At 45.1% G+C, this 24,657-nt stretch overlaps 1 protein-coding gene and 1 long non-coding RNA gene across 4 annotated transcripts in view; one reads left to right on the top strand and one right to left on the bottom strand.

Annotated features, from left to right (window-relative positions):
* Positions 1–13,416: 13,416 nt before the first annotated feature.
* On the bottom strand, positions 13,417–17,547 carry LOC121109631. Its single transcript, XR_006937435.1, has 3 exons — positions 15,532–17,547; positions 13,862–14,053; positions 13,417–13,775 (listed from the first exon to the last, which is right to left on the bottom strand). It is a non-coding gene; the product is annotated as an uncharacterized LOC121109631 (long non-coding RNA).
* Positions 17,548–17,858: 311 nt separating this feature from the next.
* The window catches only part of EPB41L4B (erythrocyte membrane protein band 4.1 like 4B), a 169,153-nt gene continuing 162,354 nt past the window's right edge, over positions 17,859–24,657 (top strand). For 2 of the 3 annotated variants that reach the window (XM_015282344.4, XM_015282348.4), the window contains exon 1: positions 17,859–18,276. In XM_015282344.4, the coding sequence (XP_015137830.2) occupies positions 17,977–18,276 (300 nt within the window). In that variant the 5' untranslated portion in view covers positions 17,859–17,976. Of the gene's footprint in view, positions 18,277–18,544; positions 20,055–24,657 lie in introns of those variants that run through there. The other variant, XM_046935227.1, reaches the window with a different exon arrangement.

Here is a 24,657-nt window from a genome sequence, read left to right as displayed (position 1 = left end):
CAGTTGAGCAGGTGAAAGAGTATTATGCTTGTTTTTTGTCAGGAGAGTTCTGTGTTGCAGGTTAGTGACCATGGAGTTGAGCAGGGCATTTACAGGCACAGTGAGGCATCTGCCTGGCAGACCTTCACAGTAATCCGTGGAAAGAAGGAAAAAACAAAAGATCTAAAAATTTTCATAACAAAATCACATCAAGACAGCTTCTTTTCCAGATATGTAAAAACTTCGAATGATTTTAAATCAATAAGTTCCCAACTAAACCTGAACATTTGTTGGCTTGCTTCTCTGAATACTAAGATAAAAGCAAAGCATTTGGTTGAACATTCTTGAAAAGCTATTTTTGGCATGTACAGCTAACCAGAGCTTGCAAATTTTACATTTCAAAATGCAACTAAATGTTTTGTATGTTGTTTTAATATCTTCAAATCACTTCCAGGTTGTAGAATGCAAAAATAAACAAGCAAACAAAGGAAGGAAGGAAGGAAGGAAGGAAGGAAGGAAGGAAGGAAGGAAGGAAGGAAGGAAGGAAGGAAGGAAGGAAAGAAGGAAGGAAGGAAGGAAGGACAGAAGGAGGGAAGGAAGGAATAGAAACCTGTGCTGTGAAATCATTCTTTGAAGAAAACGTATATTGCACACTTGATAAAAGAGCACTCTACTCAGAAAGCCCAGTGCACAGAGACACACAAATAAACTTTTGATACAACTGTAGATCTCCCACTTGTTTAAAGAAACCAAGCCATAGTGCTAGACATAATGGCCATAAATATAGTTAGTGCAAATGATGCATTGTTAGGTCTTCTAGGGACATATCTTCAGTGCTGATCTCTGCTTTTCCAGGCTGCTTCCAGCTGGGAAAGCATTCAGTTTCTATGAAACATGTCCTTCACACCTTCTCATTTAGTTATGAGTATTCTTGTTAAACACCACAGCTGGTAGTTTCCACTTTTTAATTGGCACAAAATAGGTGATTATTTCAGAAAAGAAAAGATCACTTTGTTTTTGGAGCTACAAGTATATTAGTATTAGAGGTGTTATTTTGTGATATTGAACAGCTGATAGCTGTCTCTCCACACATGCTTTCCTCAGACTGAGGAAAATAATCTATAACTCTTAAGACCAAGTGTCTAATACATTCTGTTGTGTTCCTGGTGTGAGCACTTCCTTCCATAACTCCCCTTTTCTCACCAATAGCATTTCACCATTGATGTGAAAATAATGTAGGATACAAATAATGTTTTCCATGAAATAGCAGTGGGTTTCAGTCTCTGCTGTGTCTGCTGTGTCTGCTGTGTTTGCTTACTGCAATAAATGACTTTCCTTTCTTTTTGTGGGGAGACAAATAAGGTGTGCTAGTATATTATTTGCTTTTCTTCAATATCTGTCTTGCAGATTGAGAGTGCACATAACCATTGGTTTTGGAATAAACCTTTGGAGACTGCAGCATTTCTTGCACTACACAAAGTAGAAGGTATGGGGTTTTGCCACTTCTTTTGTGTGTTTCTCCTACACCAGGTATTTTGCCTATGAAAATAGAGTATGGCAAGAAAACACACTTGCAATCCTTCTTCCAGTTTCGATAGTTTGCGTCCACTGTTACAATTTAAGACCAGGCAGAATATGCAATTACTCTTACAAGACACAGACAGGCAATCCTTACCCAAAGAAAATGGTGCTGATCCTACTTGTGCATGTGGGTAATTCTACCCATGCAGGTGACGCTACTGGGAAACTCCACGCCTGATGCAGTTCTTAGCAGCTGGAAATGTGGTTTTTGGACTTGGGCCCTTTAATATTATTTGAACCATGCTGTGGTTCATTTGCTCACAGTGAGTAACATATTACTCTGAACAGACTCCCACTAGCTTTGGGGAGTCTGTTCACAGTGCAAGGACCCATTCAGTAGTCAAAATCTGGCCTCAGGCACTGCGTGCGTTATTACAGCAGAAACTCATTTTGAGCTGTGCTTGGGGAAAGGCTGCACACCTCTCCAGGTGACAGCCGTCAGTGTGCATGGTGCTGCTTCCCAGATCATCTCCATGCAGCAGCTCTTCCATATGAGCTGTGCAGGCTGCCAGAAGCACATGCAGTACGCTTCTCACAAGCTGCTGTGCAAACCTATCACTAAAGTCTTCAGGCTCGTGGGTCCTGCTGGCTGTGTTGCCATGTCCCGTTTGTGAGCCTTGATGAGATTGCTCCTGAGCTTTGTGTGCATTTAGAGCCCTGGAGTGAGATGTCAGGGACAGAAGCTGAGGGCTTTGGCACAAATAAGATCTTCCAAACTAAATTTAGGGGAAACTCCACAAAACTCTATTGATTTTTTTTTCTTCTCTGTACTTAATTCAATATCTCTTTGCTCTAGTAGGATAGCAAATTGATAGAATCGTGTGTCCCCTTTACCACGATGTCATTTCAAGACAGCAACTGCCTGCTTTTAAAAGGATGTGGAGTGCCCTCAACTATTTTGTCTGCAAGAGCTATGTGCGCAGAATTTTCAGTGAAATGTTAAGTGCAGAGTGACAAGAGTGTTCATATGGCTGGCTCACTGTGAAACCCGGAATGTGTAGCACTCACATCAGTCTGTTGGTCTGATCAGGTTTCCCTGCTTCACTTCTCCCCTCCAGCAAGGCAGAGCTGGCTGCCACGAGCATCCCCTCCTGCTGCTAGGAGGAGCAGGTGAAAGATGAGGCGAGAGTGACAATGAGGGCAGCAGGGACTCAGGAGGGAGAAGAAAGCAGAGTGACTCACACTGGGGCTTCAATGATTGCCCTTAAGTGTGGCCACTGGTTACTGCTCTCACATTTGCAGTGTTTGAGGTGTAGGAGGACATGGTCCTCAAGATAAGCGAACAAACATCAGCTTTAGGGCAGTAGCCCTTCATATTTCATTCCATGGAGAGTATCCTTCTACTAATACTCCTAGGAAAGACCAACTGCGGAATAGTCTGTCCTCACTTCCATATCTCCCATCTGTTACACCCAGCTCCTCACACACTTATACTAGTCCATTGATTTCTGGCTCTTGCTCACTATGTGAGTCCCATGGCAGGTGTCTGGGACCGAGCCTCAGCTCTGCCTTGTGATGTGCAGGTACAGTGATGCTTGTACATAGGACAAAGCTGACAAAGCAGAATATTTCACAGCTGCCTCACATACAGTTACGGGCACAACCAGCTTGATGCTTAGGATTACTCTAACACAGAATCGTGGCACAAATTCTTACAGCAAGGGCCAAAGGAGACCTACATTCCTCTTTCATGTGCCTGAGACCACAGTGTGTGAAGATCATGGTTTTAATATAGATATAACCACTAAGAGGAGATTCATACCTTGGCTGTTGGTCCCACTGTTACTTCAGAGTCTGCAGATTTGCAGAAGGCAGCAGCAAAATGGTGTCATTGTAATTCCTTGTGAAGATTGGAACCTGTGCTGCAGTTTTCCCCCCCCCTTTTTTTTTTCTTTCCCTCAAGTCAAGAAAGTAAATATAGAAAGAACTCTACAAGAAAAGTTGAGAATTATGTTTCTATAAAAGAATTTCCAGAAAGTAACAAGTGACTAATATTACTGATGCAACATGAATATAATAGGTGAATCTCAGCAGTATATCACAATCATGATACCTATGCCTTAGGGTATTAAGACGTGATGTAAACTTGAGCACTTTAGAGACCTCTGATCTGTATTCTGTTACAGAGGTCTGAAAGCAGTATCTCATTAAAATGAGGGGGAAAAATGAAACAACACTCGAGTCTTTAAAAAGCTGCTGCTTTCTGGGAAGAAAAAAAAAAAAAAAGATATGCTCTTGTCAAATTTCAGATGTAATCATCAGCCTGAAGCATGAGATCTTGACAGTGTGCTATTGTGCTAAAATCTATAGGAAAGCTGTCTGGACTCTTGAAATTCTTCAGCAGAGGTTCAAGCAAAGGAAAATATTAACTGGAATGGTCAAACCAGATGAAATAACACATTTCTTTTTAGGACAATTATCCAACTGCTTCCAACAGAACACTGGGGGAGGAAATCACTGTGAGGAAGCCACGTATTGGAGCAGTTTGCCCTGGGCTGTTGAACTGCCTCCATCCTTGTACATTTTCCAGACCTACCTGGATAAAACCTGAGTGCCCTGATCAGATAGATCTCAGAGCCAACCCAGCAGAAGGTGAGACTGTCGACCTCCTGAGGTGCCTTCCAACCCAAATGTTCAATGTCCACTTTTGGAATTGCATCTGAGCAGTGGCTGATAGTCCTGCTTTGTGGTGATATATATATTATATGTATATATATATACTACATATATATATATATACATATATATTAGACATAGAAAGGGGGTTACCTTTTGTATGGGAAAAATGAAATCTGAACATTTACATGAAAATAGAAGGTGCAGGAGTGTCAGCTGCACCCTTCTGAGCTTTCTGGCTAGGGTGGAGGCCTCAAGGGTGGGACACCCAACTCCAGGTCTGTGCTGCATGACTCAGAGTAGAAGTTTGCACCCTACACTGCTCAGATGGGTTGCAAATGGCAAGCTGTCTGGACCAGAGTTTGAATCAGCTTGCTAATTACCCTTGATATGCATGTGGTCACTATTATGTCTGTGGCTCAGTGAGGCACCATGGCTTGAGGACCAAGTCCCAAGCCTTGAATCCAGCAGCAGTCACAGGTGGTGCAGGGACAACTGCAGCTTGGCCCAGCTCCAGATGGTGCTGAGTCTGTTTTGGTCCCTCTCTGCTTACAGGACAGCTTTGAGATTCTGTAATGGCCAGAGCAAGGTCACATTGCAGCTTTACTCCTTCTTATTACAAAGCTGGCATGGCACAGCTGGGGTAGATAAGAAGCATGGGAGTAAAAGGAGATGTTACTGGCCAAATTGGCTCCTTAGCCATCTCAGAGCCAGCACAGAGGGCTGCAGAGAACCCCCTAGCAGGCGAGGGTTTCTGGTGCTGCTCTGAGCAACCCCGTCAGAGGTTGGCTGCGATGCACAGAGCCAAAAACTCCCGACTGTTAATCCTGCCTCTGAATCAGTCTCCAGAGGCCTCAAGCAAAGCATTTCACCTCTCTGTTGCAACTTCTCCATCTGTAAAATTGGGATAATGACATTTTACTAACTTGTAGGAGTGCTGTGAACTTTAATTAAGGCAGCGTTTGTAAAACGCTTTAATGAGGGAAAGCTCTAAGAACAAGTAGATTATTTGGTTAAGCTGCCTATTGTGGTGCTCCCAGACCTGCCCAAATAACTCAGAATCCGTGTGTACAAACTGCAGATTGTTATCCTGCAAGCCTTCAAAGATAAGCATTTCAGGGCTTGAGACTTGGGTAGATGGGATTCAGTTTGGGAGCTCCCACTCCCAAGCACAGAAGTGTGCAGCACCTCCACTTGCTGCCAACCTATTTTCCTTTATTTTGCAGATAACAAACAACAGTGATTTAGCAAGAGATGTCTTTAAAAAAGTTACAATTCTAGATGGTGGAATAGCCTGCAATACCAAAGGCTGAACGCAGGGCATCCTTTTTCATGCCTTTTTTTTTTCTGAGTGTAGTTGAAACCGCACACATAAGGTGCATACATATCTGTCTCATGTCCTGCCATCCCATCCTGGTGGGATGATGGGCTGGATGGGACCAGTACTTCAGCTCTTACAGCCCATGGTAAATCAGGACTGACTACACTGTATCTTTGGTCCTTCAGGTCACCAAAGGCAGACAGACATAGGGATGCTGTGGGGAAGATGTGCCTCCCTCCAAGGACCCTTCCCAGTACCCCTTCTTTTCAGAGTGGACAGAGGTGTAGATGCCACTGCAGCCTTACCTGGGGACTATGGCTCTTCTCTGCTCCCTCTTGGCACCCCAAGAGTATCAGGAAGGAGCAGCTCCTCCAGTTAAGTCATCTGGAACAGCAGTTAGGCCTGCAACTCTGTATTTTAATCTGAGGAAGATTTAATCAGTCCAGCTGTTAATGCCAGCCTGTTGCTCTCTGATCAAGGATTATTTAAGCTATTATTGAAATACTGTGCTCAGATCTCTATTATGGTGAATATTCACAGGAACAGTGCTCCTCTTGAGCTGAGCAAATAATGTGGAGCTGCTTGTTTTAGACAGAATTCCACATATTCACTTTGTGTTACTTTCACATTGCTGGTCAGGAACAATGATATTTGTCCAGTGCTAGAAATAATTACTGGAACTCATATTTTGGTGACATTTCAAGCAAGCTTCTGTGATGGAAATTGGCTTGCACCATTTCCAATTCCTTTAGGAAAGCAACATCTGTCTGGTTAAGGGGTTTTGCACTAGAACTAGTGCCAAGCTTCCTAACTGAATTTCCATTCTTTACATTTTAACCATGTTTTCAAATTTCAGACATCTGAATCAGTTTTCCTTTCATCAGATATAAAAGATGATTGTCTGGAAAGATGAAAAACCACTGATCTAGCTGAATCCATGCTGCTTGTTTGTTGCTTTTACTACAGACACCTTGGCTTCCAGGTGTCCTCAAGATTAAGCAACATCTAGATTTCAAGAAAGACTATTCAGAGCAGCTGATATTGAGTCAGAACTAGAGTTCTAGAGTCAGTACTAGAGTCAGTACTACAGTCAGAACAGACCAAGAGTAATGAACTTAAATGTTTGCTTCTACTGCTCAGTTCAGATACCTGATGTGGTATACATGGGCATGCAGGTAAAGAAAAACTGAGCTTCTGAAATGAGCTACTAATCAGGCTCAGCAAATCAGTCAATGTTACTGATAATTATGATTTTAGAGCAAAGTTCCAGTGAAGTCCTTTTTTTCCGAAGAACTCCTGTGAAACAACCCGCTCCCTTTTTTCATTTATGTGTTCTTAATGAGGGTTTCAGAAAGGTACTTTCAAGATTCATGAAGAATGAGAGACCTCCAATTACTGCCCCACTTAACAGAATGTTTTTAATTGTTGGGTTTGTCATGCATTTGAAAACCATTGTGTGGTAAATCCAATAATCCAAATTATTATTTCTTAATCCAATTAGGCATTTAATTAAACTGTACGAAGTCCAGCAGTGCTTTGGGATTTTATATCTGCTTTTGGGCTTGTTTTATTTTAGAATTTTTGTTTGCCATCAGAGGACAGAGCTCTAACACAGAACAACAAAGGTGTCCACCATGCTGCCATACTGAGCAGGGTTCTCAAATATTCCTATCACATTTCCCTCAACAGCCAAACCAGATAGAATTGTAGATCCTATCATGAGCAACGGCATTTTGTTCATTCCTTCACCACCATCATGCTCGCTGCTGTGTATTCACTTCGGTTTCCCTGTGACCTTCAGCTAACCTTCAGATTTGTCCAGAATGTTCCCATGGGTTTTGGGTCCAAACTCGTGTGAAAGTTTGCTTATATAAAGTAGCAAAGCCCAGGAAACAGACTGAGAGTAGGGGATGCATGTGAAGTCTGTGAATTCCACCAAAATAATTATGTAACCATAGAATATCTCCAATTGGAAGAGACCTGCAAGGATCTTTGAGTCCAACTCCTGGCTCCACGCAGTAGCACAACAACATTCACACCCTATGCCTGAGAGTGTTGTCCAAATGCTCCTTGAACTCTGCCAGCTTGGGGTCATGCTCACTGCCCTGGGGAGCCTGTTCCATGCCCACTACCCTCTGATGAAGAACTTTTTCCTGACACCCAGACCCGATCATCCCCTGACACAGCTCCATGCCATTCCCTTGGGCCATGTCACTGTCAACAGAGAGATCAGCACAGCCACTCTACCCCTGTGAGGAGTTGCAGCCGCCATGAGGCCTCTGCTCTGGGTTGAGCAAACCAAGGGACTTCAGCTGCTCCTTACACATTTTGCCCTCCAGACCATCTTTGTAATCCTCCTTTGGATTCTCTCTAATAGTGTTACGACCTTCTTATGCTGTGCCCAAACCTGCACACAGTGTTTAAGGTGAGGCTGCACAGCACAAAGCAGAGCAGGACAACTCTTTCCCTCACTTGGCTAGCAGTGCTGGGTCTGATACTTCACAGGGTACAGTGTGCCAGGGTGCACTGCTGATTCAGATTCAGCCTGCCATCAATCAGAACCCCCCAACATAAGCAAACTGAAGTATGCTTGAGCTATAGCTGCTTTGCTTTTGATAGAAGACCCCAACTATTCAAACACACACTTCACTCTCCAATATGTCTTGCTACATCTCCTCTAGTTCTTGTGGGAGAGGAGGAAGGATGATAATGACAGCTCCCTTGTGCCCACACCTGGAAACTCTTCCACCCTTCCTCCTCGTGCTGGAGGTGAGTGACCCACACAATGCCTCCTCCTCCTGTGCAAAGCCAGAGGCAGGCAGAGGATCAACCTGCCCAAGCAGAGCTCTGATGAGTTCGTACATCCTGATGTGTCACTTTCTGCATTAGCACAAGCTTCGAGCCAGCAAACAACTTCACTATCAGCTCTGAAAGTGCAACCTTTCCTTTTACCTGCACACAAAAAATGCTCTTTCTGAAGCAACTAAGATTGCCTGCTCACTCTGCTAGGCAAGCAATATGACTGCAACTGTGATTTCTCCTGAAGATGGGACATTAGACTTTGCCCATCTCTGGGCAGAAGGTGGACGTAAGAGAGAATAGAAAAGCAGTCCTGTATTTCTCTAATTTTATTCTTTATTCTTTGGAGCTTTACTCTTTTGTCAGGTTCACTTACTTTATTATTTCTTTCATTTTCACTCATCTCCAAATGTCTCCTCCAAATCTCTGCCATTCAGGAAGACAAGAATAGGCCCTTTCATGCTGCGAAGCTACTTATCAGACAGCCCTGCTGCCTGATGAGTGGAGGTCCAATTTTCACAACGGCCATGGAGTTCTCCTCAGATGCTAACTACGATTTGCGAAATTATTCATTAGCTGATATCTAAGACATACAATCGCACTATTAATTATATCTACCTAGAGGAGGTGGTAAAAAGATTCGAGCCAGAAAGCCAAATACAGACCATCGTCCTCGTTAGCATGAGCATTAACTTTGCCCTGCACCAGCCTTTACGATGTGCTTTACCTGGGACTAGACTCCAAGCCCACTCACAGACACCAGCAGCCTAGCTACTCATCTGTAAGGACACAGCCCCGCTGTGGAGAGCTCAATGCTTGTGTCACACAGAGCACAAACAGCAACTACACTCTGCAGCAAGGTTACTTGTGATCTGGGCTGCAGCTGCCTCCCTGCTCACCCTTTCCCCCATGCCAGCAGCAGAACCAGTCCAGAAGCTGTGCATCTCAGAGTGGGAGTTGCCCACGGGTAGCCCTCAGCTCTCCCATTTGGCTGGGCAGAGCTCCAGTATGGGATGGCTGCCAAGCTTTTTGCTTGAGGACAGGCCTGGAGGGTTTTTGGTTATGTGTAAGTGAGATTTTTTTTTGGTCTGACTTTACCAGAGGAGGCCATATCACTCTAGGTTCCCTTTCTTAGTCTTGCATAAACAATTCTGTAGGCTGCAAATATGTGCCTCCAGGCACTTTGGGAACTGCATAACACCTCAGCCGAATGTTTTATCGTGGATAGCAGGGAGTTACTTCACTGCAAGATGGAGATGGTCCTTGTTATGTAGCTAAATAAGAAAGTTTTCCAGAGAGAGTTGCATGTCAGTTCTAGATTGTACCTGGCTATGTTCTCATCTGAGTTTTCTGAAGCCTCCAAGGTAAGATTTTTCTGTTTAACGTTTGAAAAATGCAAAATTTCCACGTGAATGAAGAACTTAAATTTTTATGAGTTGTCCAAAGAAAGAGCAAAGTGCATGTTTAGTTCCAGGGTTCAAGGGAAGGGCGGTGTGTGAGAAAGGCCACATCGTGACATTCAAGGCACACGGGACCTGGCACTACAAAACACCATGCACAGTCCCATTTTTTTTTCTGTCAACCTTGGAAATTAAAATATAACTATTTTCTCACCATGCCATGCAGGTCTTTCACAGAAGGTATATGATTGGAAAAGAGGACTTGGCACATTCATCCAAAGCACAAATTTACTATGAGCTGCTCTTCCAAAGAGCTTGTGCATGGGCAAGAAAGCACTCATCTCTTTCCCACCTCCAATTTTTATTTTTTATTTTAATCCAAGATTCAAGTCTTCCCCCCACAGCAAAGGAGCTCTTGGTAACATCCTGTCTGGGAGCCCAGTAGCTCCTAACATTAGCTTGCATCATTATGCAAATACACCCCTGCTGTTCCCACACTCTGGGCAGGTAGCAATCTCAGCTTCCCAGCACGTCCCACAGCTGCTTCCAGCCACTGCCACCAGTTAAGACTGCATTGCCATAATCACATTTGTCCTGACTTCAGTTTTAGCTTCTTTTTCTGTAGCTTCTGTGGCTAGGTGTTGCTGTGGATCTCATGCTCTCTGTTCCTGAATCTCTCTACTCCATCTTTCAAATGCAATATAACATTAATTGTTGAAAACACACAACATCAGCTGCAAACATTTAAGACAGCTGATGAATGCAATGTTGTCGTCATAATGCCTTTAGCTCAATGTCTACATGGAAACCTAATTCAGTAACTTTCTGTTTACCTTTTCTGGATAACTATAAACCAGCTCAGCAGTTTCAAAAGACTGAAAAAACACAAAATACTGGTTTTTTTTGATCTTTGTTTTTTCATTTATAATTTCACTTCTGAGCAAAGCCTAAGAAAGCTTTAGAACTCCTGACAAAAAGCAAGCAGTCCATTTGTCTTCGGTCAAGAAACACCAGAGGCACTCTGAAATCTCTTGTTCACTCAGGTCAAATAAACTACGCTGGCCCCAGTTCTTTATGAAACAGGATCCAAGCCTGAACACACTGAAGGCTGGGCTGCACAGGGTTCTAGGCTGTCGTCCCTAATTGGTGGCTTGATGGTCCTGGGCTTCGTTTTGCACACTGAGTGCCCAGAGAGTAGCATGGTCCCATACACCTGTGGGGGACAGGTCTAATGGAGTTGAGATGCCCCTTTTCTCTCTACCTTTCCTCAAAAGACCCCCTCACCTCCTCAGATGGCAGAAGGGAGCAGGCAGTGACCCCACTCCAGCTCCTTTTCCAGTGAGGGAGCCAGAAATCTTTCCTGCCTATCGCAAAACCTCTGCATTGCTCCACACAGAGCAACCCTCATGGAAAAAAGTGTACAGCCCAGTGGATTTTCCAATTTCGTTCTGTTCATCTGTGGTGGCAAGAATACTTAAATGCCTAAACAGAGAATACTTACGGTTGCCTGCCTGTTAACACAATTTTTTACGCCTGTCTCCAAAGACGTAAACATGGGAATCAAACATCTGCTGTGCTTTCGGCAGGAGAAGGGATTACAAGGAGGTACATTTTTTTTTCTGTCTTAATTTTTTTTTTTCCTTAATTGCTAAGAGGTTTAGCACAGTAATACAATATAAAAGAACTTACATTTAAATAGGCTTACAATTATTTTCACTATATATTAATAATTTGGATGACACGTCTTACTTTTTCAGAGTTGCCAGGGTAAAGAAATCCCGTCTAGCCCAGCAAGCTTCACCCTGCATGGCTTCACACCAGGGAACAAGAAAGGAATTCGTCTCTTTGAGACTCCAAAGGCTTCACCTGAAGCCACTTAATGACCTTGCCTAGTCTGCTGTTGCTCCCACCCATCAGGGTTTAAGACAGATGTTTTCTGCACTGCAGCTGTGAGGAGAGTTCATATGTTCAAGTTTGCAAAGGAGTGAGGCCACTGTGTCTGAAGTACATCTGTTCCCAGTCAACTGTGTTCAGCTGTGGCTGAGGGCATGCAGAGCACTTCAGACACAGTGACTATTAGGGCTAATGGCCTAATAAGAAACAAAGGCATGTAAGTGGATTTGTTCATTTCAGGCAGAATTCTCCTTAGTAGTCACATTTGTTTTTAAAGTGACTTAATTTTAAGACAGATTTCTTGTGCACTCTAATTTGGACTGTATTTAAGGGAAATTAAGTAAACAAACTAGTTGCTTCTGTCTCCTCAGCAATGTTTTACAATATCGTCAAAGCGATCAAGCTTTCTTACAAAAATGCCATTCAAACATTGCAGTGCAATTAAGTACTGGGACTTATATAGATGATACATATGAGATTAATCATCCTTTTTGTTTTTTAACTTGTACCATGAAGACATGGTACCCAGCACTTTGCTCTTAGATCATTATGCAACCGTGCCCTCTGAGCAGAACCAGTCTTTAATCAAATGTCTTTCAATGTTTTCTTAGAGAAAATATGTCTTTCTGTATCACTGACTTTTGAAAGATGAGAAAAATAAATTAATTTTGCTGTGTGTTTGGGACTCGCTGCCTTCTGCCTTCTTCCAGTGATGTAAAGGAGGATTTTGTGATCCTCCTTCTCTGTGCTCCAGCCAGTCTATATTGCTGTAATATTGAGTTTTGGCAAGGGCTCCTGCAAACCTGACAGACGTTTTGTCCTGTGACTCCAGCCACAGGAGAACATGAGAGCATTCTGATGCCTTCATGGCAACAAGGCGTGGGACAACACACACAGCACAGTGTGGGGCAGTAAGAACAGGAGAATGTTGGGCACGAAGCAGTGTCTTTTTGCATTGTACATACAAATTAATGTGTGATGGGGGAGGAGAAGAGAGCAATTTAGGAAAGATTTCCTTCAGCTAGAGCTGTACTTTTAATTAAATCTCTATATATATCGTGGTAGGAAAAGAGCACGTCAGAAAGCTAAGTTGATCAACTAGCTGTTAAACCATTTAACGTCTTGAAAATATTTTTCCCCTCCAAATCATAGAATCATAGAAACATAGAATGGCTTGGCTTGGAAGGGACCTCAAGGATCATCAAGTTCCAGCCTCCCCACCACAGGTAGGGTTGCCAGCTGCTAGATCAAGTACTAGATCAGATTGCCCAGGGCCCCATCCAACCTGGCCTTAAACACCTCGAGGGACAGGGCATCCACAACCTCTCTGGGCCTATACTAAAGAGAGATACTGCTCTCCAGTCCTACCGTGGATTGTTCTACTGTAAAGAAACTTGGCTTTGTGTCTGGCAGTCACTCATGGAAACAAGTCGACAGACACACAGGAAAGAGCTGTGTGCTTCCCCATCGATACGCCGTAGAACTGAAATCAGAAGCCATGGGGTGATTAAGTGATTTGGTCCTTCTTAGGTTTTTCTTTTTTGAACAATGTGCAAGTTCTTACTCTTGTATTGCAGGTTCTTACTCCGTGGGAAGTAGATGGTGTTACTTATTTTGTTTGGTCCTCAGATAGATTACTATTATTAGACAGACATAGAATACATTTTAATATTTTTTTTATATTCTAAACTGAGTTGTTCGCTGCCTTGGAAAACGCACTTACTGAAAAACAATAGTGACAGAACTTTTCTACTTTGTCAAGCAATATTTTAATAATTTAATTGTTTGGTCCCACATCTCAGCAAAGCCTGTGGTAAGTAATGCAAGTTTGCAAACTGGAAATGAACTTTATTTTTTAATTTAAATGACTGACACAGATTGTCCAGTCCTTCAGCCTCAATTTTTTGTTCCTGTTTTCTTGGTATTGGTACACGTGGGACAAAGAAAATGATGTGGCAGCCAGGTGAGCAGTTGCATCTTTTCCTTCTTTGCTTCCTTAGATATACTTCCTTGCCACAGTTTTTCCTTTTTTTTTGACTGATTGGCCTCTGCCAGGTTCTTCATCGTGCAATGTTCTTCCTCTTGCCCTGTCCTCTTTCCGCACCTTCATCTCTGCCTCTCTGAAACGGTTCATACGATGAAGAGTCTGAATCTCCACGAGGAGATTATATCCTTTCTGCCACCAGCTAAGTGGAGCCAAGGAGAAAAAAACTCTTCCGTTTCTAACTGAAATGCCTTTTAATTATCTAAACCAAATGGGATGTACACTTACCAAAACTTTCCCCTTTGTTTCATTTCTAGGGTGATGTTCAGCGCATGTTGAAGGCTTCCAGCAACTGATTCATTACCCCATCATACCAGAGTAGCATCCAGCATTGCTGTGTCAGTCCAGGGAGCCTTGTTGTAAAATTTAGGTCTTACCAATTCCTGCAAAGCACCAGAAGCCACAGATATCTGTCATCCACTGGTGACGTAAAGACACATAATCGTGGTTAGAAAATATTTCAAGGATGCATTAGTGTTTCACTAACGTAAATGTGATATTTACGTATAGGTAATATTCTAAGTGGCATCTTCGTGGTTCCCCTACAATTAAAATAATCAGTGGAAAGATGCCTTCTCTTTTTTTTTTTTCAGCAGTACATTTGATATCTCAGCCATTTAACACAGCATTGAAAACATTTTCTTTCGTGCTTTAAACCTAGATTTGAATATATCTATTTTCTATGAACCGAGTTCAGTACAAACATGATAAAATTCTCACTAAAGGAAAGAAGCACCTGGTGTATACTGAACTTGCTTAGGAGATGGATGGGAGGCACTGCAAAAAGTTGACTCAGCAAGAAATCTTTCTGCAGATTTTCAAGGAAAGGCTTTTTGCTCTTGCATCTTTACAAACATCTCTGGATATACTACAACAGCCCTATATGTAGACACACTTATCCTGGAATTGGCTGCTTTTCTATTCACTGAGGCAGGAAAAAAAAGATATTTTTCCCCCAGAACACAGGAATGACATGAACAGCAATACCTGCTGAAATTCATGCATACCCTAATGCTGTATACTGTATGCATACTGTCACATTTTTTTCAAATGGAGAAATACTAAATTTATTTCCACGTGTGGCTCTCTTGTATCACTTAGCATTGATGTATTATTAAGGAAAGCCACGACTACCTATGACTGCGTTGCACATTCTGCAGGAACACACCTACTAGCCCTGATAACATGGCCATGTGATTTGCATAATAACTTTCTGTCTATCTAAATTCACGTTTCTATTACGACTGTGCATGCGATTCCTAGTGTTTTTCTCTGCTGTTAAACAGATGCTGCATTTCAGACTTGGTGAAATAGTTCTCTCTCTCTATTTTTTTTTCCCTTCACAGAACTGCTTTGGGATCTCTTTAGCTGAAAGATAGCATATAAATGCAAATCACCCTTGGCCACATAGCCCAGAATTACTTTTGCATTTTATTCTTGATCTGCTTCTGTATATAGAGCATTCCTGAAAGACAGTGAAATTAGATTTACTCATATGGCTGACCTGCTTTGAGGAAAACAAACACATGATAGCCTTGTGCTACATGAATGTCATGATCTAATGAATGGTCCTGCTGAAAAGTATCTCCTTTAATTAATTACTGACAAGACAATTTCATTTCATTTATAGCTTTAGAAAACAAACAAAGCAAAAAATCCCAAAGCCTACATATATGTATGTCACACCTTCTCAAGTTTCTTTTTTCCCTAGTGTTATTAACACAGATATATACATTTGCACCAATAATTGCTCTTTGTTTGAATCCTTTTAAGCAAGTCTCCTTTAGTAATGACTATCACAAAACATATTCTGGCAGAATATGCAAATTCTGCAAAAGATAAGTCTGTTTATGTTACTCAGTAAAGACATAACGTTTACTCAAGAACAGAAACTCTACCTGCATGCAAATTAAATTTAGAGCACTCCTTTGCAGATAGTTAAAGTCTATCAGGCCAGGGGCAATCCATGAATGTGACTGCAGTGACGGAAGGTAAAGTGAGTAAGAAGTCTGATCTGCAGACAGTGCACATGTACCCGATGCAGGAAAATTCCCTCCATGGGATTGTCAATGGTTTGTTCACCATCCACAAGAATTGGCTGCCTGTGTTATGAAACTTTGGAAAAGCAGACAGAAAAGAAATACGAATAAAAACAAAACTCCAATTAAAAGAGCTAGAGCCAAGTGCTTACTGCATCACGCCTTTCATTCGCTTTCATTGAGTCATGGCTAGCAGGTGTCACCTATGGTTTCAGATCCCGCATATTCCTGGCACTGCCCACGTGCCAGCAAGGGGTTTAGGTGAATACTCTCCCAGTTGTAGGCTGATAGGCATAGTGGCAAAGCATGGATAGTGCTGGTGTGACTTCCATGGGAGACCGGAGTACTCACTGGGAAGCAGATGTTGCAGTGAAGATGTAAAAGCAGCACATGTAACTATGGCATAGCCAAGGACCACAGAAGGAACGGGAGTTTCTTCATGTGCCTCTGATGGGGAAGAAAGCAAGCAGCAGTTGTGCTGAGGAAGCAGCTCAGGACAGATTTACCAGCAAACCAGATCACTTCAGGGCTTGCCCAGCTGAAAATGAAGAGATAATGTAGAGAGGCAGAGTGCAAACCAGCATGTAAATATTCATTTTATCACCTCTCATCTTGTGAGAAATGTGTCGTGGCTTCCTCCATACCTACAGTTGCTCAGGGCTCTTGTTTCATAGCTAAAGATAATTCTCCTGGTAGCATGATACAAAACAGTGGTGAATTGTTTGACTCCAGAAGCTGGCTACCAACGAACCAGCTTTATTTCCTCCCTACAACTCTCCACGCATTCCAGGACTGGACCTCATGCATTGCAGGAGCACAGGGAGGGATGCAGGAGCAGCAGGCAATTTGTTGGCACCATTTGGCCTTGACACAAAGAGATGAGCTGAGGCATTTCGGAAGGCCTTACGGACAGCCAACAGAAGGATGCTTGTGACAGCCAGGCTGGGAGCAAGGCAAAGGGGAACAAACCCAGAGCAGGACTCTTTAGTAGGGTCTGTTGTGACAAGGGTAAATGGTTTCAAACTAAAAGAGGGGAGATTTAGAGTGGACATAAGGAAGCAGTTATTTACAATAAGGGCAGTGAAGCACTAGAACAGGGTGCCCAGAGAGGTGGTGGGTGGCCATCGCCGCAGACATGCAAGGTCAGGCTGCAGGGGGCTCTGAGCACCCTGATCTGCTGTAGGTGTCCCTGTTCATTGCAGGGCATTTGCACTAGGTGGCCTTTGGGGAGCTCTTCCAGATCAAATGATTTCATGATTCTATAAAAAAAGATCTCCAGAACTTCAGAAGCAGCAAATATCCTCTGTGCACACTCCCTAGGTCGTGTAGCTGGCCATGGGTGACACTGATCGCTCCAGCAGACACGACGTGCTGCCACTGTGTCATGCATGGCGCCTCGGCAGATGCGCTCCTCCCAGAGCCAATGTATGTAAGTACTGATCTTATTGACTCTGATACCAATGGACGCGATGTGACGCTGGAATAAAGCCACAGCTGTGCCTCGCAGAAACCAGGGGGAACAAAACAGCGGCAAGCTCTGGAGGCAACGCTTTCTCCGCGGGACCCCGTCCTGCTGGTTGTCTCCTTAACACGCCGATCTCAAAGGGAACGCGGGGGCCTCTCTCCGCCCCACCTGAGGATGTCTGCACACAAACCCCGGACGGCGGTGGCCGGGCTGCCTCGCTCCGGCCTCCGGGCACGAGGGTCGCCCTCCCGGCGCCGCATTCGCCGGGCAGGTGGCGGGGCGGCGGGCGCAGCGGCAGCTCCTTGGGGCCGCCCCGCGGCCCCTCAGGTGAAGCCAGGGGCGCTCCCGCCCCGCGCAGCTTCCTTCCCTCCCCTCCCGCCGAGGGGCAGCCACCGCGCAGGCGCCGCCCCGACGGCCGAAGCGAGCGTCCCAGCGACCGCGGCAGTCGCTGGCGAAGCGGCGTGGTGCGACCCTTCGTCCTCCCGCGCTGCGCTTCGCAGCCGCGGCCGGTGGCGTGAGGCGCCGAGGCTGAGGCGGGCCGAGGGCGAGCGGCCTCGGCCGTGAGGCTACCGCCACAGGTGGTGCCCTCCGGTCGCCCGCCTCAGCGGCTCCCCCTGCCCGCGGTCAGCGGCAGAAGGGGCGGCGGCGCGTCCCGCCCCCCGTGCCGCTGGCGGGCGGCGCTGCGGAGGGCGGAGCGGGCGGCGGGGGCGGGCCGGCCGGCGCCCGGCGCGGGCTGGCTCCCGGCGGGCGGCGCTGCTGCGTTGCTCCGGGAGGCGCCCGGGGCCGGGCGCGGAGCTGCGGGCTCGGGGGTGTGAGCGGCCGGGCTGGGCGCCCCCAGGATGCTGCGGTTCCTGCGCAGGACCTTTGGCCGGCGGTCGATGCAGCGCTACGGGCGAGGAGCGGGGCGCGGGGCCGGGCGAGGCGGGCTCGGCGGCGAGGGCGACGAGCGGGACGGTGGGCTGCGAGGAGCCGCCGCAGCCGCCGTCGTCTCCGGGGGTTTCCCCTCCTCGCCGCACCCCGGCGGGGTCGCGCACGGCGCCGGAGCCCCCGTCCACATCCCCGCCGCCGGCGGCAGCAAGCCGGTGCTGCAGTGCCGCGTCCTCCTCCTGGACGGGACCGAAGTCAGCGTGGAGCTGCCGGTGAGTAACGCGCTTCGCGCCGACCCCTCCGCATCTCCCCTCTTCCCGCCGGCGTCGCTCCCCCGCTCCCCTCTCGCCGCCCGCATACACCTGCTGCCAGGTGCGCCGCGCCTCCCGCCATGGCCGCGGCCCCTTCCTTCCCCGGAGCGAGCGCGGAGAGCGGCACCTGCGCCTCCGCCCCCCGCCGCAGCCCCAGCCGGCGCTGCCCGGAGCCGCTCGGGGGGAGCTCGCTGCGGTCGCGCATCGGCTGTCTCGCTGCTCCCAACCTGTGGAGCCGCTGCGGGGGTGCCGTTGGGCCGTCGGTGCGGGGCCGCCTCCGAACTTTCCGCTCTCCCGCCTCTGCCGCGTTCCGGAGCGCGGTGCGTCGCGCCCGTGTGCCGCTTCTGGGGGGGCGGTGGGTGCCCTCCCGGCTCACCGCGGCGGAGCTGAGCGGTGAACGCCGTTCGGTTGCGGAGTTTTGAGTGCTGCCAGGTGGTCGTTTCCGCGGCCGCTGAGCGCCTGGCGCCCGTCTTTTCGGGCTGCTCCTTCCCCTCCCCCGTGAGAACCGAGCTTTCCTGAGGAGCAGTGCTACAGTTTATCGTATCGGGAAAACATTTAAACTTGTTTCGAAACTGAAGAATTGGCAGCCATTAAGCCTGACCTACAAAAGCAGCTGGGAGAACTTGGTCTCAGCGTAACAACCTGGTCTATCTCACGCTACTTTTGGAATCGTAGGATGTCCCGAGTTGGAAGGGACCCGTAAGGCTCGAGTCCAACTCTTTTTAATCTCTGTTGGCGTGAAAGGTGTTTTTCTTTTATTTTTAGGGTACTTCTTGAATTTTGTTGGGTGCCTTTCATGCTAATAATCACCTGTGTATGCTGGCATGTTTTAACTAACGTATGGAAATTGGGATCCAACTGGTTTCTGCTTAAAAGAAACCGAAGCGATGGAGTGCTGCTCCAATAGGGGAGTGTGGAATGGGGCCACCTAGAGATGCTGCCTCATACTCAGCCGGCCCCTTCCCTCGCAGAGCAGATCACACACACCTCTAGGCACTGGCAGTGCTAATGCCTTTCCTCTCTTCACATCTCCTTCACAACTTGCTGCAGTCCTCCTAACATCTCAGCACGAGGCTTGTCTAAAAAGAACTCGCGTGTTATCTGCATGCTGAGGATATGCTTATAGACGTCTATGCAGATAAGCTCAATAAATATTTCATGTAAGGTTATACTCCCTCCTACTTATCAGAGTCCAGCTATTGCTACAGAACCTGTTTAAGATAGCCTGTAGGTTTGAAACAGCAGGTTATGGTAAACCTTGAGTAGTCCTTGAGTATTGGGAACATGTGGAGGTGTACCAGCTTGGTTCTATAAAGAAGCAATAGAGCATGCTTGCTTGTGTTGTGTTGTCCAAGCCAAGCGTAGGCTGTCAGTGGTGACACGAGATACCCTCTTGGTGGTTGTATGTACTTCCTGTATCCAGTGAGAGGATAAGAAGTCGGAGTGTTCTTCGGTGACATTTCTAGGCTGCTAGAGGATGATGGGGCGCTAAACAGCTATCAGTGCCTTGGGGATTAGAAAGGGTGCTGTTGAATTGCATTTCGGCTCCTCATGCTGCTTCCCTTTCTTTCACAGAAAGTAACACCCACACGGAGAGTCAGAAAAACTGAAAGAGGCGTTGCACCATTTATAGAATTTGATCAGGAATGTTTCTCTGAGCTTTGGAACACCGGTTTTTATGGGATTAGGGCCCGAGACAGAATGCACGTGAATGCTCAGAAGCTGTTGTACTGTACTTGGTAAGCTGAATGAACTGGGCAGTATCTCCTCTATAAAATTAGAAGTGAGGAAATCAGTGTATGGATGTTTCTCAACATTTCAGCTTACTTTTTTTTTTTTTGGCAAAGGAATGAGTGTGGTCCCTGCTCTAACAGCGAGACAGCTTACCCCAGAAGTCTACTATGTGGGTAATTGCTGCTGAGGACTTTGTGCTGCTGATCACGCTCGCAAGCACTTATTTCAGGAGATACTGGCATCTGGAAAATGTGCTCTTTCTACTGCCTGCGAACATTAAAACCCAGCTGTCTTTCCAGGGGTAAAAGGAACACGTCGGCATTAGGGCACAATAATTTCATAACTAACGCTTCTTAGACTGCTACCTGAAACTTAATTGGAATTGATTTCAAGGCTTGTTAGATATTAATTAAAAAGACTGCAGGGTCTATGTGTTTGTGTGGAGGAATGACAGAGAAGGCATGGCTGCTTGAAACCTTCAGCTGCGTGTGCAGGCAAAAAAAGTTCAGTTGTTTTGCTTGGTTGGTTTGTTTAATAGACATTAAAGCTAAAACCCTGACTCTTTTGTCTAGGTTAAGTGTATCGGGTTCTGCCCCAGTGTTTTCTCTTATGTGGGGGCTGGTGGTATTGCTGGAAAAACAAATGGCACATCAGTAGGCTGATACCATCTTTGAGGCTAATATCAGCATTTATGCTATGGTACCTGTGTGTGAAATGGTAGAGTTGGTAAGTTTTTGTAATGCTCCCACCTGAGTCCTTCCTTAGCTCGTTCTTCTGGAGGCTGCATGGAAGCACTGTGACCAGTCCCCTTTCTTGTTTACCTGCATTTCCCCTCCCACTTCCTCGTGGAATACTTGCACTTTTCTCTTTCTTTCTGCATGTGAACAGGGCCTCCCCTGCCCTCAAAGTTCCCCGTCTGCCTTTCACTGGTAGGTGCTCTCTGGCTTTCCTGAACATGTTTCCTCCCCATACAGTATCAACGTGAAATTATTCTGAGCTGTAGAGAACCTTGGATAATGATTTCTGTACTCAGCTTCTTGCGCAGAGTTTCAAGGATTGCTTGACAGTGGTGGCTTTTTGGTTGCTCTTAAGGCAAGACTTAAAGTACTTTGAAAGTATTCTTTCCAAACAGAATAATGCACTGGATGGATTTTTAAACCCACGAGCTCCTGAGGGCCCTGTGCTGAATCTGAGGTGCTCTTGAGATTGGCTCTGGGAGTGGCTGTATGGGAGTGGCGGTTGCCCATTGCATTGCTTTGGGGTGACTTCCCATGGCAGGGGGAGGGTAAAGAAGGCATCATTGCTTCCAGCTGACCCAATGCCACACCTGTGCACATCTGAAATCTGGTTATAAGGATTGATGCAGGAAAAAAGAAAGGAATATACTTAGAAATAAACATGCAGTGAAATGCATAACGGGAAGCTGTTATGTGTTTGGATCTTGCATCTCAGCTGTGGGTAGATGGAAGGCCACTTGCTCACTGCCTTCAACACAGTCCTTCCTCTGTTTTCTAGAGGACTCGTGAGTTTAATGAAAGAAACTAGTTATAGGTGATGCTGTGTTCTTGCTTGCATTCCTTATGTAAGGAGCGCTGACATTTACACAGCAGTGATGATGCCTGCTAGTTAATACGTAAATGGGAGGGTTTGTAGATAGCGTTAAGGCGAGGCCAAGAAAATCCCAAATTTTTGTTGACGTGGATGTTGGCATTTCTAAAAACTGAGTATCTGATTTTTAATTCAGTGCATCTTATGAAAGCTTAAAGAAAGACTCAGAAAGATGACTTCTCCGTGAGATGGTGTGGAGTAGCAGGGATTGATTCCTTTTTTAGTGCCACTGAAAACGGTGTTTTGTGATAAGGTTTGGGGAAAATGGGGGCTGTACAAAACAAACATTTTTTTGTTTGTTTATTTATTTGTTTAAGTGGGATGAGAGAGAGAGAACAAACAGTACACTTACTCTGCTGTGGAAATCCCCATCTTGCAAAGCAGACATAGGAAACCATATGTTTTTCAGTGCCACGGAGCCACAGCAGTTGAAGCACTGTCTGTCACAATACTCATTGCTGTGGCAAATTTCTGTGCTGCTGTGGACATTGTTACAAAGACCTATGTGATGTATTAGATAGCAGGTGACACTTAATCATTAAGTTAATGAACAAGTTATATATATATATATCTTGATATCTATGGATTGTTTTCAGGTGGAGAGCTTTCATATTGTTTCTTTGCCTTCCTTTTGGTGTATCTGTATTAATAATTGTTTCGGCTGCTATGGAAACACTTCAGGATAGGGATAGTAAATGTTCTTCGGTAGCCTTTTTTAATCTGCGTAATCTTCTGTCTGTTGTATCCTCCTCTTGTTAGACTCGCATGAGCATAACAAAACCTATTTGCCAGCCTCTGTGCTTAAATAGAATGTAAATGTTAAATTAACTCTTGAGTAGTCATCTCAGTCTTCACGTTAGAAGTATGTTTGACTAGAAAAAAGTGAGAAATACTTGTAGAGGGGTACCACTCAACCTTTCGTTTACATAACACATGATTTCCTAATGACATCTCAGCAATAAAAACTGCAGACACTTAGGGCGGTTTCTCCTCGCTGAAGATTTATTCTCCACTCAGATATATATTTTATATCAGGTGTGGAACAGACACTTTACAATTAATTCTTTAAAGATTTTCTCATATGGTAATATAGTTCTTTATTTAGAAGGTACTTTTCAACAATCTAAAATCAGAGCGCTTCAGATGTTGAAAGTGTGTTTTCAGGCCTGCAAGGGCCGCCTCGCATGCATGAACTGCTGTGGCTACGACCTCCTGTAGTCCCCTTCATAAACTGATCAAACTCTCTTTGGGCATTTTCCTTCTGTCACTTCTGCTGAAATGCTTTTTCGTTACCATAAAGCTCTGATGAGGTAAGTGTAGCTAGAGCTTGATGCGTTATCTTCGGGCAGTAGCCTTTAATTACCTTGTGTGTGTATCACACGCTTCAATGCATTGCTGTGTCTGCTGAAAGTGTGTGGAAAAATATTCATAGTAGACATTTATACTAACAGCCAGGGACCTATATAGCCCCAGAGGAACAGGGATGAGAGGAGGGTGTACACGTGGGACTGCAGCTGTGCCTCAGACTTGCATGATGAGTAGGTTCTTGACAGAGAAGAGGGAATTTGAGGCTCTTGGCATGTCCACCAAACATCCCTAATAAACCTACAGCAGATAAAACACACTTGAACAGTATGTAGTGAAACAGGGATGCAGTGAGCAGTGTTTTGTTTTGGCACATGTTAGATAAATTTTGCTTGAGAGTGCCATTAGTTATTTATGGAAGCTGATGCCATTTTTCAATGCAATAGGCTCACTGTTATAACAGGAAAGAGTTGTCAACTAGTGAGGGAGGGTCAGTGATAAGGACAGTGTACTGCAAGAACACGAGTAGCTGGCACTGGTTCTTTGATGGAGAACTTACATTTCTGAAGAGATGGAGAGAAGATGAGGTTGTTTTATGTACTCTTTTGGAAGTGTTTTTACAACAGAATACAACTATGCTTGAGTGAAAGAAGTTATGTCTGCGTGCCCAGGTCCCTTGCTGGTTAACATATAAATGCTTTGTAGCAGCAGTGTGAGAACTGTGCTTCACTGGAGAAAAACTGAAGGCCGCTATGGATTTGAATAAAGGTCAATAAGAAGGAAACTTTCTGAGCAGTTCAAAAATACGTGTTTATTTGCAAATAGAGTACACATAATATGTTTTTTCCTTGTGGTTGTGTTCTAGATAAGATTGCTGGGTAGCAAACCAGTAGCTTTGTGCTCCTAGTAGAGGTACTAAAGAGGAAAAACAGTATCTGATTGGGCATGTAAGAAAAAAAAAAGTTCCTGTGAGGGAGGAAAAAGGAGCAAAGTGACTTTGGAAGTTCAGACAGTGCAGAAGAGCAGAAGAATAGTTCTGTTGGGATCACAGAATGTAGTGCAGGAAGAAACAGGCTTAGAATGGGAGAAGAACAGATAGAGAGCTTGAGAGACAAGTATAAAATTGACAATAAGAGAGATGATGAGAATACAAGATCACTCCAGGTACGCCTGAGAAGCAACTGCTCTTCAGCTGCCAGGAAGAAGATAACCCTCAGTAGAAACTGTAGTGCTTTCTCTTGTGGTCTCATCAGGGTGAGAGTAATTTTATGTCCTGGAATGCAGAAAGATTAAGGAGTGCAGACATCGAGACAGCATTATGGAGCCAGGACAGTGAAAGGAGAACAGTTCTTGAGTATGGAAATCAAAAGACAAGGGACAGAAATTAGTTCTGCTCTCTACTGTTGCTGTTCTTCCTTGTGCTTCCACTTGTAGCCTCTCTGCAAGTAGCTCTTTTCCTGTAACTTTGAAAGCTGATTCCATTCAATGTCTCTTTTCTAAGCACAGATCCTGTTTTTTTTTCTTTTCTTCCTGTTCAGAGCTTCTCTTTTTAAATTCCCAACTTGCTTCCACTCATCCTTCTCTTTCTCCATCTCCCCCCTGAGCAGTTCTCTATGCTTCCCCATGGACATCATCTGTGTTACTAGTATGATGTGATATTGAATTTCCTTCATAATAAGAACTCTCTATTTTTTT

This window comes from Gallus gallus, chromosome 2 (assembly GCF_016699485.2).
Source record: "Gallus gallus isolate bGalGal1 chromosome 2, bGalGal1.mat.broiler.GRCg7b, whole genome shotgun sequence".
Lineage (NCBI taxonomy): Eukaryota > Metazoa > Chordata > Aves > Galliformes > Phasianidae > Gallus > Gallus gallus.
The sequence above is the reverse complement of the archived record's forward strand: the minus strand, read 5'-3'. Positions and strand labels throughout refer to the sequence as shown.